Source organism: Simochromis diagramma, unplaced genomic scaffold (assembly GCF_900408965.1).
Source record: "Simochromis diagramma unplaced genomic scaffold, fSimDia1.1 OVJJ01000466.1, whole genome shotgun sequence".
NCBI lineage: Eukaryota > Metazoa > Chordata > Actinopteri > Cichliformes > Cichlidae > Simochromis > Simochromis diagramma.
This window is the reverse complement of record NW_024387287.1, coordinates 1,902,003-1,916,248: the sequence shown is the minus strand read 5'-3', so window position 1 is coordinate 1,916,248 and position 14,246 is coordinate 1,902,003. Positions and strand designations below refer to the sequence as shown.

General features: G+C 42.5%; 1 protein-coding gene across 2 annotated transcripts; it reads right to left on the bottom strand.

Moving 5' to 3' along the window:
- Nucleotides 1-5,152: 5,152 nt before the first annotated feature.
- gpr173 (G protein-coupled receptor 173) lies at nucleotides 5,153-14,243 on the bottom strand. 2 transcript variants are annotated; one of them, XM_040003755.1, is made up of 4 exons: nucleotides 13,466-14,243; nucleotides 13,283-13,353; nucleotides 7,342-7,502; nucleotides 5,153-7,309 (listed from the first exon to the last, which is right to left on the bottom strand). In XM_040003755.1, exons 1-4 carry the CDS (start codon nucleotides 13,481-13,483, stop codon nucleotides 6,120-6,122), a joined length of 1,440 nt encoding a protein of 479 aa, XP_039859689.1. In that variant the 5' UTR covers nucleotides 13,484-14,243; the 3' UTR covers nucleotides 5,153-6,119. The 2 variants fall into 2 exon arrangements, with proteins under 2 accessions (XP_039859689.1, XP_039859688.1); XM_040003754.1 differs by having other exon boundaries at nucleotides 5,153-7,502; nucleotides 13,425-14,240.
- Nucleotides 14,244-14,246: the final 3 nt, after the last annotated feature.

Below are 14,246 nucleotides of genomic sequence, written 5' to 3'. Positions count from 1 at the left end.
TGGGAAGATGCCAGAGCGCTCCAAGGGAACCCAGACAGGCAGAGAAGGAACATGCAAACCCCACGAAGAGAGGAATGTTCTTGTTTAGCATGCCAACTTGCTATGACTTTGTGTCCTGTGTTTAAATGGGTGTCCTTGATAACTCAGCATTGGAACTAAAATATTGACTTTGTTCTACATTTTTAAACATAAGAAATAATGAATAAAATGTTACTTTTGAGTTACTACCTCCTGATTGCGATTTTAACCTTCAAGTGACCAAGTAGATTAACTGACGAACCTAGTGCCTCAGGGTTTGTCACACTGTGATTTTTTTCATTCTAAAAATGTTTACATTTTCCATAAAGATCGATTGAGGCTAATGTCTACCACAACAGGAAAGACCCCAGGTGCAGGCTGTGCAAAGATACCTCCTGCACATAACAGCAGGGTGCAAGATGCTAGCAGGCAGGGCATACATGGAACGCCAAAAGCAAGTGGCTGGAATAGTATACAGGAACATCTGTGCCAAGCATGGCCTGGAAGGTCCCAGGGTTAAAATGGGGTACACACCCTAGGGTGGTGGAGAATGACCAAGCGAACATCATATGAGACTTCCAGGTATAGATGGATAAACTGGTGATGGCTAACCAAGAGGAAGATGGCTGTAATGAAATATAGTTATACCAAGTAATAGCTACATCAGGAAGAAGGAACATGGGAAGCTGGAGAAATACCAATGTCTGAGAGAGAAGCTCAAAAAGATGTGGAGGGTGAAGGGAACAGTCCCTGTGGTAATTGGAACACTTGGGAAAGTGATCCCTAAATTGGGGGAGTGGCTTCAGCAGATCCCTGGAAACAGATGTGAGGTCTCTGTTCAGAAGGGCGCAGTCCTAGGATCAGCACATGTACTGTGCAGGACCCTAAAGATCCCAGGGTTCTGGTACAAGACCCTAGCTTGAAGGATAAAGACGGTCCGCAGGGTGAGTGGGATTTTCTATACACTACTGATCAAAAGTTTTAGAACACCCTAATTTTTCCAGTTATTTATTGCAATTCAAGTCGTTCAAGTACAATGAATAGCTTGAAATGGTACAAAAGTAAGTGGTGAACTGCCAGAGGTTAAAAAAAAAAAAAAGGTAAGGTTCCCCGAAACTGAAAAATAATATACATTTCAGAATTATGCAAAAAGGCCTTTTTCAGGAGCACAAAATGGATTAACAATTTAAAGTTGTTCTGCAACAATGGAGCTTGATCAAGCCTTGAAGCTGGTGCTACTAATTCCTACAGCTGTTCCAACTTTTCTGGATTACTTCCAACCCCCTCTGTCTGCATATAAGCAGTGTTGGAACACACTGTGGTACCATACCCTCATGAGCATCAGTTGAACAGTGTTGTACTGCAGAAAGTAGTGTGATGGTACACAAATGGTGAGAAAAAGGTGATTAACAATGGAAGAGAGACAGACCATCATAACACTTATAAATGTTGGTCTGTCCTACAGAGAAATAATAATAATAATAATAATAATAGATTGCATTTATATAGCGCTTTTTGAGACCCTCAAAGCCCTTTACAATTCCACTATTCATTCACTCTCACAATCACACACTGGTGGAGGCAAGCTACAGTTGTAGCCACAGCTGCCCTGGGACAGACTGACAGAAGCGAGGCTGCCATATTGCGCCATCGGCCCCTCTGGCCATCACCAGTAGGCGGTAGGTGAAGTGTCTTGCCCAAGGACACAACAACCGAGACTGTCAATCCAGTCGGCTCGAACCGGCAACCTTCCAATTACAAGACGAACTGCCAACTCTTGAGCCACGATCGCCCCAATGCAGAAACCGCAAAGAAAGTCAAGGTGTCAGTGAGTACAGTTTCCTTCACCATCCAAAGGCTCAGAAACAAACTGTGACAGGAAGAGGTCTGCAGACCCAAAGACAACTGAATCAGAGGACAAGTTTCTGAGAGTTAACAGCTTGTGTTATAGGCGGCTGACAGGAAAACAGCTTCATGCACAGCTTAATAGTGGTCGTAGTAAGAAAGTCTCAGTTTCAACTGTGAAGAGAAGACTTTGAGCTGCAGGTTTGACAGGACGAGTTGCAGCAAGAAAGCCAGACGTCAGAATAAGACAAAGAGGCTTGGCTGGGCCGTGAAACACCACCATTGGACTACTGAAGACTGGAAGAAGGTATTATGGACTGATGGATCAACATTTGAAATCTTTGGTTCATCACACAGGATCTTTGTACACCGTCGAGTAGGTAAAGGATGGTTCCACAGTGTGTGGTATCAACCGTCAAACATGGAGGAGGAAGTGTGATGGTCTGGGGCTGTTTTGCTGGATCCAGGGTCGGTGACTTCTACAGAGTGAGAGGCTCCCTGAACCAAAACCACAGCATTGTGCAGCACCATGCAGGACCCTCTGGTATGCACCTAGTTGGTCAGGGATTCATCCTACAGCAACATAAAGACCCAAAACATAGATCCAAACTACGCCAGAACTACCTCAGGAACAAAGAACAAGATGGTGAGCTTGAAAACATGGAGTGTCCAGCACAGTCTCCAGACTTAAACCCCATCGAGCTGGTTTTGGGCAGCAGGAAAGAAGGATAGTCAGGAATGTGGAGAGAGTAGGGACTCTACTGTGACTTTGGTATTTAATGGTTTATAAGATCTCAATGAATGTCTTGACAAGAGCCTATGAATAAAATGTATTATTGTTACTCTAAATGTAGGGAATAGAACTGGTAATGGGAGAGAGTTGGCTGATATGATGAAGAGAATGAAGGTAGATATATTGTGTGTGCAGAAGATCAGGTGATAACTACAAAAGTACAGCTGAAGTGGTGAGGGAAACTGCAGAGGAAAGAGGACAAGGAGACCTGGTGATGCAAAGAGCAAGTACAGTAAATTATTCAAAGGAAGAGGTTGGCAAATAAAAAAGTCAGGGAGATTTAAAAACTAGACAGGAGTATTGGAGCCTAGGCATACGATAAAGAGAGAGCAAAAGCAAAGAAAAAGGTTTATAGTGAGTTGTATGTGAGGAACACAACACAGAGGAATGACGAAATGAGTGAAAAGAGTCAGCTGAAAAGATGGAAGGAGTACTTTGAGGAGCTGATGAATAAAGAATCTCAGAGAGGAGGAAAGAAGTGAGAGAAGAGTGAAGAAGAGTACTGGTAGTGATTTTCAAGAACAAGAGTGAAGTGCAGAGCCGTAGTAATTACAGAGAGACCAAGCTTTTGGGCCATACCATGATGATTTAGGACAGAGCTGCTGGAGGTGACAATCAGCAAACAGCAGTATGGCTTCATGCTGAGAAAGAGCACTACAGATGCAATGTGAGTGTTGATGGAGAAGTCAGACAGGAGAAGGTCAGAAGGAGCTTCAGAGTGTCTTTGTTGTTCAGAGAAAGCAGATGATGGGGTACCAAAAGCAGAACTGTGGTACTGCGTGAGGAAATCAGGAGTAGTAGACAAGTATGTGAGGGTGGTGCAGGAAATGGGGACAGTGAGATAGTGGTGAGGTGTGCAGTAGGAGTGACAGATAAAGGTGGGGCTGGGATTACATCAGGGATCTGCACTGAGCCCCTTCCTGTTTACAGTGGTAATGGACAGGCTGACAGCTGAGCTCAGGCAGGAGTCTGTGTGAAGTATGATATTTGCAGATAATGCTGATCTGTAGTGACAGTGGGGAGCAGGTATGAGGAATGAAAGTGAGACGGGTGGGAAGGTGAACAAGAGCAGAGGTAGTTAAGGTAGATGAGTTTATTTTCTAGCATCAACCATCCAAAGCAACAGAGAGTGCAAAAGAGAGGTGAAGAAGAGAAAGCAGGCAGGATGTTCCAAGATGAGTGTCAGGGGTGATTTGTGACATAAGATAGGAGCAAGAGTGAAAGGAAAGTTTACAAGATGCTGTTGAGGCCTGCTGTGGTGGTTTGGAGACAGAGGCACTGAGCTGGAGGTGGCAGAGTTGAATATGTTCAGATCTTCACTGAGAGTGAGCAGGGTGGACAGGATTAGAAATGAGCGCATCAATAAGTTGGTCAACAGAGGTGCAGAAGGGTGTCATGAGAGACACGTCCTGAATGGATAAGAAGTAAAAAAAAAATCTGTCCATAATTGAACCTCTGGAAACTACCAAACAACAGCTCGAAACGCTGGCCACTAGGCTAAAGTGGTTAGATCCATTCAGCGTGTACTCTCAGGACAGACCCACCTAGGAGCAATAAATTGGCTACTAACAGCATACACTTATCCAGATGAGCTAATAATTCAGATCATAAAGAATCCCCCACATTTTGTGTCAAACTAAAACCAAACAATAAATAGATATCCTTATGCCAACTTCTGCACTGTAATTTGTCACTGATCACAAGAATTATGGCGTTGAAATTATTTTACTATATTGTAAAACATCATTCACATAGTTCATATAGCTTAAACATCCTTCACTTCCATATTATTATTATTTTTCTAACATCACTGAAACCAAAAAATTATTTCATGTATGTATTTTAAGAAATAACAGACAAGGACTGTTTAAATGTCATTTTGTTTGTACAACATGTATTTTAAATCTTTTTTGCATAAAAATGGTTGAAAACAATACTTGATGACAATAGAGCATTTCAGAATATCTAACATGGATAAAGGAAACAGTATTAGTGTGAAATACACAAACAAATCATAAAAAAGTATTCCTGATAGCATACTCGGTCATTAGAATACCAACTGAAATAGCTTGGTCGCTTGAGGGTTAAAAATCCTGGGTTGCTATGCCTGGTAAAGCTAATCGTCTTTCTGCTTTAAAATGAAGGTGAAGCTGCTCAAGTAACAGATGCAGATGTAACTTCAGATTTGTCCTTAGGAAAAAACAAAACATGAAAAAACAAATAATTGTTCTATCTGCAAATGTTCAAAGCTTGAAAAGCATCCCCTACTGCACATTTTCTGTTGAGCTAATGAGCAACAACGAGAATATGTTTTAGGCAACACAGATTGAAGGTTTGCTTTAGTGACTAGCAAACAAACAGTGTGTTTGAGGAAAAAAAGTCCTTCTGTCTGCTTTGAGATTCTGCATCAATTCTTTACGGTACATTTACTCTGCAGCGCCTGTTTTACTTTGGTTTTTAGTCTGTTAGCATGTTTCTGCAGCTCCCTTTATTCTGACTTTTACAAGTCCTGCTAAAATCTGTGTTCAACAGCACACCCTAGTCATCTTTATGCGTCCTCACTGATGGTTAAATCACAAAACTGAAACTTGAAAACACACCGACACCCTATAATGTGACGGCATTTTGTTGTGAGGATTGGATAACAATTCTTGGTTTCTCCAGTCTCAGTTTGTTATTTATTCATGTTTTTAAGTCAATCTAAAATATTTCAGTTGTGAACTGTGCCATGTACCGTACCACTACAGGAGCACTAAAAGGTGTTTATAGGGTCCACTGTACCTCCATTTGATCATAAATGACCTGTTGATACTTGATTAATATGACTCAGCAACAATGTAAACACCAGCTAAATGCATTAAACAACCTTCCACATCTTTTCTCGAACTAACGTTTGTATTTCTGGAAACTTTATGTTGTTGTGAACTAAAACTGACATTCTAATAAAACTGGTGAGTCAACACGAATGCTGGTTTGAATCTAGCTGAGCACTTTTTTACTCTCATCAGCCACTGCTGCTGGACAATCATCAGTTATTCCAGTATGATGATGACATTAAGATTCCGACTAAAAGCGGATTTATTACGTCCTTTAGGATTCTATTTGTCACAAGCCCAACATCCTTTGTATTCAAGACTTTTCTAAATGGCATTTTTTTTTAAAATCTTAAGCTTAGTTTATTTGTCTGTCTTGGTTTTCCCAGTGACTGCATATTATTTACATGTATGTTTCTCCTGTTATCGAAAGTCAAGATCTGACCTCATGTATGCTGTTGAATTTAGAGTGAAAATTGGTTGACAGATGGAAATACATGCTTACCATTCCAGTGTTTTAACACTACACTCACAAGTTGCCACTCACTGCTTAAAAATACCTTCCATTGCATCAAATGCCACAATAACTCAAGCACAATATACAATACATCTGTAGGCTGCCCATTGTTTTTTTTCTTCATCATCTCTAGTTACATGACACAGTAAGGCTCTCGTGGCAGATGAGGTTTAGTCCTGCAGCAGGCTGGTAGGTGGGAAAGGAGCCCTTTCTTCAAGTCTTTATTAAGGAAGAAGCAGACGATAGGATTGACCCCCGCTTGGGCAAAACTCATCCACACAGTGGTGGAGAGGTACCGGTGTGGTATTGTGCAAGCCTTGACAAACACCCTCCAGTAGCAAGCTACTATGTAGGGGGACCAGAGCACCAGGAACAGTAATGTGATCACATAGAACATCCTGCCAAGCTGCTTCTCCGCTTTAAACTCCTCCATGCCTAAGAGTCGCCGGTTCTGGTTGTGCAAGTTTTGCCGTATTCCCAGCAGAGTGGGTGGCATCGGGCCCCTACCAAAACCCGCAATCCAGTTAGCAGCTGCTTGGCCTGTAGCTCCTGGCCCATGAAAGGTCCAATTCTGACTGATAGCTGGCACCATCTGGACTGGCTTCATCTTGCGGTGCTTGTACTCAAAGAGAAGTAACTTCATGTAGACGACATGTGTGGCTAGAATGAGTACAGCAAGCATTAGCATGAAGCCCAGCGTGTCATTAGCCTTGAAGTAGCGATGCTCAAAAATGCACTGGTCCTCCTCACGAATGAATTTATAGGTGCCCACATCAAAAACAGGCGGGAATGCCATTGCCACAGATAGCGTCCATACCATGCACACTACCGCCACACATGTCCAGAACGTCATGCGCTTCGAGTAAAAACGGTGGTGTGCAATGGCCATGTAGCGTGTTACACTGATGCAGAAGAGCATGAAGGCAGCATGGAAGCAGAAGAGCACTGCCATGAAGGCTACCACCTTGCAGCTCAGCACACTGTAGGTCCACGCTGAGCCATTTTTTATAGACACCAGCACAAAGGGGAAGCAGATAGCTGAGCGAATGCTGTCTGCCAGGCACAGATCCAGGAGGAAATAGTAAGGTGCCTTATGCAGAGCCTGGTCCCGGAGTACAAGCAGAGAAACCACCAAGTTCCCCACCAGACTAATGCATATGATCAGCCCAAGTAGCACCAGTTTAATATACGTAGAGATAACGGAGGATGAACTGTCTGCTACCATGCCTTCTGCAGTAGCCACCACTGCTGCCATTGGCCCCACAGGCCCTTCACTGCTCTCATTTCCATTTGCCATCCCAAATGCCCCCCCACCCATAACACCTTTTTTTTAGACAACAAAGTCACCACTCCACCACCACCTCCCTCGTCTGCCAATCGTTCCTCCGTACTCGTGGTTGCTTCCTTTTTGTAGTTTACACTGAACAGGAACACCTCAAGACACATTGCTCCATTTCGAGCAAAGTCCCTTCGTTGTTGTGACCTCTCCTCTTGCCTCTTAATCCTCACACGGGTCCTGAAAACAACCAGAAGAGATCAAGAATTAGGCGTTTGACGGCTCTTCATCAGAAATGAAAGATCATTTCAGTCACTCATGTATTACTAGCACAGATTAAAAGGACAAAACAACACATGGCTTCTTTTTCTCTAATGCAGAAACCACATTTTTGGTGGCAACGTCAAAAACATACTTAAAACATAATTCAGAAATGTTCAACATGACTTCGCCGGGAGTTTTCACGTGTTAGTCTACAAATGAGTACTGAAAATCATGACGATTGGGCCATTTCATATATAATCAACCAAATTTGAGGAATAAAATCTCACCTAACTCCTTAAGAGTCAAATTTTTAAAAAATATTTTTTTAATTTAAGAATTGAAGTGAAATCCCACAAAAAGAAAGATGTTTTCCTTGCAATTATTGCTAATGCTTGCAAGTATGAGCTTAGAGGATCTGAGGAACAAAGGACGCAGTGACAGCTTTCTTTTGTCCCTTTTATTCCTTTTACTGAACTTTAGCGGCAAATATCCATTTGCTGTGACACTTGTGTTCAGTGTCATGTACCTAAAATTTAACCAAAAAATTAAACAAGGTGTGAAAAATCATTTTAAAAACGATAATAACAGTTATGAAACAAACCAGTGCTAACTGGATTGGGACATGTAAAACTAATTGAATTAAAATAAAAATATACAGGAAATATCTTTATCAGTTTGGTCAAATTTCACAACCTTTATTTTTGACTAGGGACAACTAAACACTGTGAATAAGCTGTATTTAACATCTACACTGAAATTCTGAAAAAGATCTACTACTAAACACTAAAGAGAAACATGATCAAATAATAAAAAGCAATAAAAAAACTACTCAGAGTGTACAGGCTTATACTAACTCTGATCGTCATAGTGTCTTCATACTTCTGATACCCTGTGTGATGTTCAGCCCTTTAAAGTTTATGTTATTATCTTCTGCAATTAGGAAACTAACTATAATAATGAAAATGAAAAAGTGAAAAAGCGGAACAAAATATTGTCTAAGGATTCAGAGAATCTGGACAAATGTCTGTAATCATCAGACCCTCGGGCAGCACTGTATTAAAAACAGACATCACTCTATCGTGGACATCACTGTGCTCAGGAACACTGCCAGAAATCACAGTCTATGAGAACAGCTTGCTGTGGTATCCACAAATGCAGGTTAAAGCTTCGCCATGCAAAGAAGTCACATGTGAATAGGCTACAGAAATGCTGTTGCCTTCTTTATGCAAAAGGACAGAGGCAAAGTGGAAAACTGTTCCTGGGTTCTTGCTGGAAAACATGGACCCTGGGTTAAAAAGGAGAGAGACCATCCACCTTATCAGTGTTCATGTTTAAAAGCCTGCATCTCTCATGGTTTGGTCGTGATCTAGTGACTATAGAAGAGGGGACCATCTTTGCAGCCATTCCCAAACTCTCTGTGAATGGTACTCATGACCATTGATCAGTGGTCTTTCATCAATGGTCACAACAATTTGCACATTATTGATCAAGAAACTGACCTCACAGCCCATTGTTCGCCAGTGGTGCTACTTTCAGTCATTATGTACTCTTTGTAAGGTTGCGGAAACCTGCAGTCAGCTGAGGCTGGATGAGTGATGAAAGGTTTCTCACACTGAAAACGCTATGTCCAGATGAACAGAATCAACTTTTGGGGGTTTTAAGCATAATCTTAAGGTTACGGTATAGAGGCATACATGCCAACCCTCCCGATTTTCCGGGAGAATCCCAAATTTCAGTGCCCCTCCCGAAAATCTCCTGGAGCCACCATTCTCCCGAATTTCTCATGAGTTTCCACCCGGACAACCAAACTGAAAAACCATATCCCAGACTGGCCCAGCCAATTCCAGTTTCCAACAATGGCTACTACTACTGCAGCTACTTAGTTTTAATATTACTCTTATTACTCTTTCTGGGTTGCAAAATAAACTTTTAACTTATTTTCAGGCGAGAATGTAGCTGTGTAAACTTCAAATATCTGAGCCGGGGAAATCAGCAAATTCCCAGCACATCGTTTTCAATTTTTTTCGTGGGGCGGCATCATGGGCATTGGCAAAAAAAAAATAAAAATGCTCGTACTCATGCTGCCCCGACGTCAGCCAGCGCATATTGGGAATGGCATAGGCACCAATCGGTTTTCTATTGCCCATTTGCTGGGAGTAAGGGCGCCCTTCGTTTGCGAGGTGCGCCTGCTGCTTGCGGCGCAGAGAGGAGAGGGCGGGGTGGCGGGGGATTCTCTGACCGGCTGGAGCGGCATCTAATAACCAACTCGCAAAATAAAAACAAACCAACAAACACGAAAACACCAGACATTATAATACAGACTTATAATTTGCACCGATGTTTTTTCGAAATTCTATACACGAAAAGTGAGCGCGAGAGCCCTCGGTGCACCTGCTCGCTGCTGAAGTCAAAGTAAACTTTATTGTCATCTCCGCTACAGTCCAGTATATAGAGACGAGACGACGAGGCTCCAGTTACAACAGTGCAAGTAAACAAACAATATATATAAGAAGAGTAAGAAAATAAATATACACTTTAGGACTAGGGGTAAAGGGATCAATAACAATTTAAAATTTACAGTTTGTTGATTTAAAGTCTCACACACAACCCGTCGAAAGGGGAGGGGCCGGCTGCTTCCAAATAGAGCACATTTCATTTATAATGTTGTAAATCCAAGCCCATTATGTATTCATGATTTGAATCCTGGGTTGTGTGAAATCTCAGAAATGCACAATAGACAAAGTGAATCTGTGAACTAAGGTGTAGGTGTGTTAGATTATGTTGTGGTGATCCTCGAGTTGAGGGATGGGTGTTCATACTAGAGTGCAAAATTAAAACCAATGGAAGATGGACAAGAAAAGTTCAAAGCCATCAGGTCCTCAGTTTAGAAATAAGAGAAAAGAAGAGGAAGAGAAACGAGAAAAAGATACAGGTAAGCAGATGTGTCATTGGATAATGGCAGGTCATCCTGAAACAATCAGAATCAGAATACTTTATTAATCCCTAAGGAAATTATGTGCGTTACAGTTGTTCCAAGAAGAAATGGTAAAAATAGCAACAGTAACAAACTAAACTCCAAACAATACATTATGTTACAGATTTTAATATTAATTAGTCAGTGTCAATTGTTGATTTGTCCTGTTCTCATTGTATGACGAATTATGATGGCTGTTTGGTAGCCGTTTGCATACTATGCATACTCTCTCTCTTCATATGTGTGTGTGTGTGTACAACAGTTTTATGTTACTGTACAATCCTTAATATGTTTTGTCTGTGTGTGTGTGTGTGTGTGTGTGTGGGGGGGGGGGGGGGGGGGGGAGTGCTCGCCCAGGGCGCCAAACAGGCTAGGACCGCCACTGCTCTGGAGGGTTCTTCCGGGGTTTCACACAGCTGAATAAATGTCAAACAGTAAACTGATTAAACGGAAGTGTGAGATGGTCGAAAATTTATGCCAGCATCTGGTTATATTTTAGATAGCAAGGAGCAGATGGCAGAGTTTCACTCCACCGAGAGAGCTCGTGATGTAATTCTGAAGGCTAGACTGCCCAATTTCAGAGTCGCTCATTTCCGGTCTACCCGGCTTTTGGAGGACCCGGCCCACTTAGACCGCGAAGGCCACGTCCTCAGGTGGACGCAGCCTCTGAATTTGGACACCCCCGCTGTTTCCGGCCGGACAATAATAATGGTAACATTTATTATTTCATCCGATAAATAAACATGAAATCCAACAGCCCTTTTGAATGTCTCCCTAATTCTGAGGTCTCAAGGTTAGGAAGTATGTATGGAGGGTGTCGGTCTCCTGAATCCAAACTGAGAGCTGGTTTCACAAAAGAGGAGCCTGAAAGCTGAAGGCTCTGCCTCCCATTCTAATTTTAAATATCATATTGTATCACTCCAACCCCTGCACTTGTCATAAGTGCAGGAGTTGGGGTGATACAGTACTGTGAGATCTTTAAGATAAGACAGGCTTTAATTATTCAAAACCCTGTATGTGATGAAAAGGATTTTAAATTTGATTCATGATTTGACAGGGAGTTTTAGGACTTCCTGATAATAACGAATTACAATAGTCCAGCCCAGAAGTAATAAATGCATGAACTAGTTTTTCAGCGTCACTCTGAGACAGGATATTTCAAATTTTAGAGATGTTGCACAAATGGAAGAAAGCAGAAAATATTTGTTTAATAGGCACATTGAAGGACATTCCCCAGTAACACAAGATTCCTCACAATGTTACTGGAGGCCAAGGTAATGCCATCCAGAATAAGCATCTTGTTAGATATCGTATTTCTAAGATTTTCAGGGCCGAGTACAATAACCTCAGTTTGATGAGAAGAAGAGTAAGAGAAGAACACTGAACAAGAATGGCATCCATAGCACGGCTGCAAGAAGAAAGCTTTGTTCTCAAAAAGAACAGTGCTACCAAGACCACACGGAAAGAAGACCAGAACACTCTTAAACACAGTTTTGTGGATATGTCAAACTAAAATATCACTTTGTGGTTTAAATGATAACTCTTCAATGCAGAGAAACCAGAGCACTGCATTACAGTGGTGACTTAATTTCGGCACATTTTATTTCTGCTTCGGGATGGCTAACCGTCATTGATGACACTACATTTAAACTTGTATTAGCAAAATCAATTCCAAACCCACTTTGTAAAAACAAAACATCCCAACACTTCAAACTTTAGCTTTGTTCAAGACTATATCAAAAAGTGAAAAAGCAATGCTGCTCTTCCCTGTTTATTTGGTAGAAGAGGATTAGAGCAGAGTTTCAAATCCCTGGCTTCACTAGGTGGCAGGAATAACTGTTCCTTATGAGTTTAACTGTAGGTACACTGGATGTTTCTAATTTAGCACTGAGATGACAGCTGAAAACAGCAATTTGACAACCATCGGAAAACACACATTACCGAAGGAATTCTCTTGCTGACGTTTCAGGATTTATGTTGAAGTCAATTTGATAGGATTTACAAAAATACAGAGCTAAGAGCACACTGTCAACACGAATTGAAGCCCTGCTAAGCCACAGGCTGGGAGCTGTGGTGAATTCTGTGAGAGAGGCTGTGCATCTTAAAGGAGGGGCTTTGTCAAGCTGAAAGTTGGTTGGCGGCGGAGGGCAGAGTCACTGTCAGGAACTGGGTAGCAACAGCAACCCAGTACCTCTAGCTTTACATCGGTGGGAGGAGGCGACAAAGCTCACTGGATGAGATGTACATTGTTGGTTTCTGACAGCTGCACCCAGCATCAGGCTTCCCTACATGGAGTCTACAGGTCTGTTGAGGACATGGGGGCCACCGGGTGCTACAGTCCAGCCTTAAGGAGGGTGGATGTCTCAAAACCTGAAACAGCGTTGTCTATATGCCCCCAGGAGTTTGTTCTGTGTTCTGTGAATGGCCCAAACATCAAATGATACTAAATAAGTTGGCAGTCCCAGTGCTGATCAAGGTTGTATAGCTGCTGGAAATCCTGTATTATTTATCATCAACATCATTTATGCTGCTCTGAGGCATGCTTCAACATTCTGATTTGTTCTACATTCAGAGGCCCTCATTTGGTGCTCACCCTGTAGAGGCTGGGGCAGACAAAGGGCAACAGTCTTAGCAAGCTGCAATTGTCTGGGCCTAGAGGAGGATGCTAGAAAGATGCCAGCAAGAGCTTACTGCACTCAGATAAATATACAGGCACACAGAAGCAGAAAGTGTGACATTTTGTGTAGGCAATATTAAATGCCAGTCATACTGAGCTCCTTACCTGCCGTGGGTTGCTTGTCCAGACGTCTGTTGCAGTCTACATGAAATACGGTGATGCACCTGGCTTCTAGCCTAAAAACAGAAGCATAGGTAACGTTGCCGGTGGACCAAATTTGTATTTAAAAAAAAGTGTTGCACACTACCTTTAAAAATCAAAAGGTTTAAAGAAGCAAAAGCAGCTTTCCTCTTTTTTCTTGTGCATGTCATATCTCGGTGCTTTTCACACAACCTGTGCCGGTGGCCAGTAAGCGCCTAGTCCCATTCACAGCACACAGTGTGTACGCCGCCATTCAAACACTTTATGATCCATATGCTGTCAACTCGTATCTCCTGTTTATATGTTAGAAATCTGAGGCAGTAATATCCTGTAAAAGCAGCCGTAAAGCCATGTTTGGTCGGGGCTGTCAGACAGCAACAGACGCCCTGTGGATCCTCGGCTTCTTGCGGTCGTCGGAAACCTTGACGATTCCTCGCTGCACTTCCGTGCGCAGTATTCCAGTCAAGTCGGAGGAAACCTCCCGTGTGTTGTTCATGAAATCCTTTAGCATGTCGAAGCAATGCAGGGCTTCTGCTTAGAAAAAATTGGTTAGCTTGCTAACGTGCTGAGGCCAGACAGCTCCAGGCTGCGCGATGACACGGATACCAGTCCTCATTGTGTCCCGCAGCCTGTCAGTACCCAGGCATGATAAACAGGAGCATACGTGGGATTACAGCGTAGATGGAAATATCTCCGGCCGTGAACTGGCAGATGGAAATGCAGTATGCAAAGGACAGCTTCTGTGGGCCCAGCTTCGGTAATGAGCACCAAAACAGGCAACTCCTCCTGGTATCGCAGTGATTTTAATCCCGTTAGTTCCACGGACAGGGCCGATCTGAAGCACGGGGATGAGGGCACCCTTCCCCCCATTGACACGCACATTGTATTTAAACTAACATCATATGAGTGCTACTTTTCATCTGTAAAG

Excerpts from the sequence above, each read along its gene's own strand:
- gpr173 (XM_040003755.1), bottom strand. Across the intron at positions 7,503-13,282 it reads GGACAAGCAACCCACGGCAG|GACCCGTGTGAGGATTAAGA; the intron begins GTAAGGAGCTCA and ends GGTTGTTTTCAG. Across the intron at positions 7,310-7,341 it reads GGCAGACGAGGGAGGTGGTG|GTGTTATGGGTGGGGGGGCA; the intron begins GTGGAGTGGTGA and ends TCTAAAAAAAAG.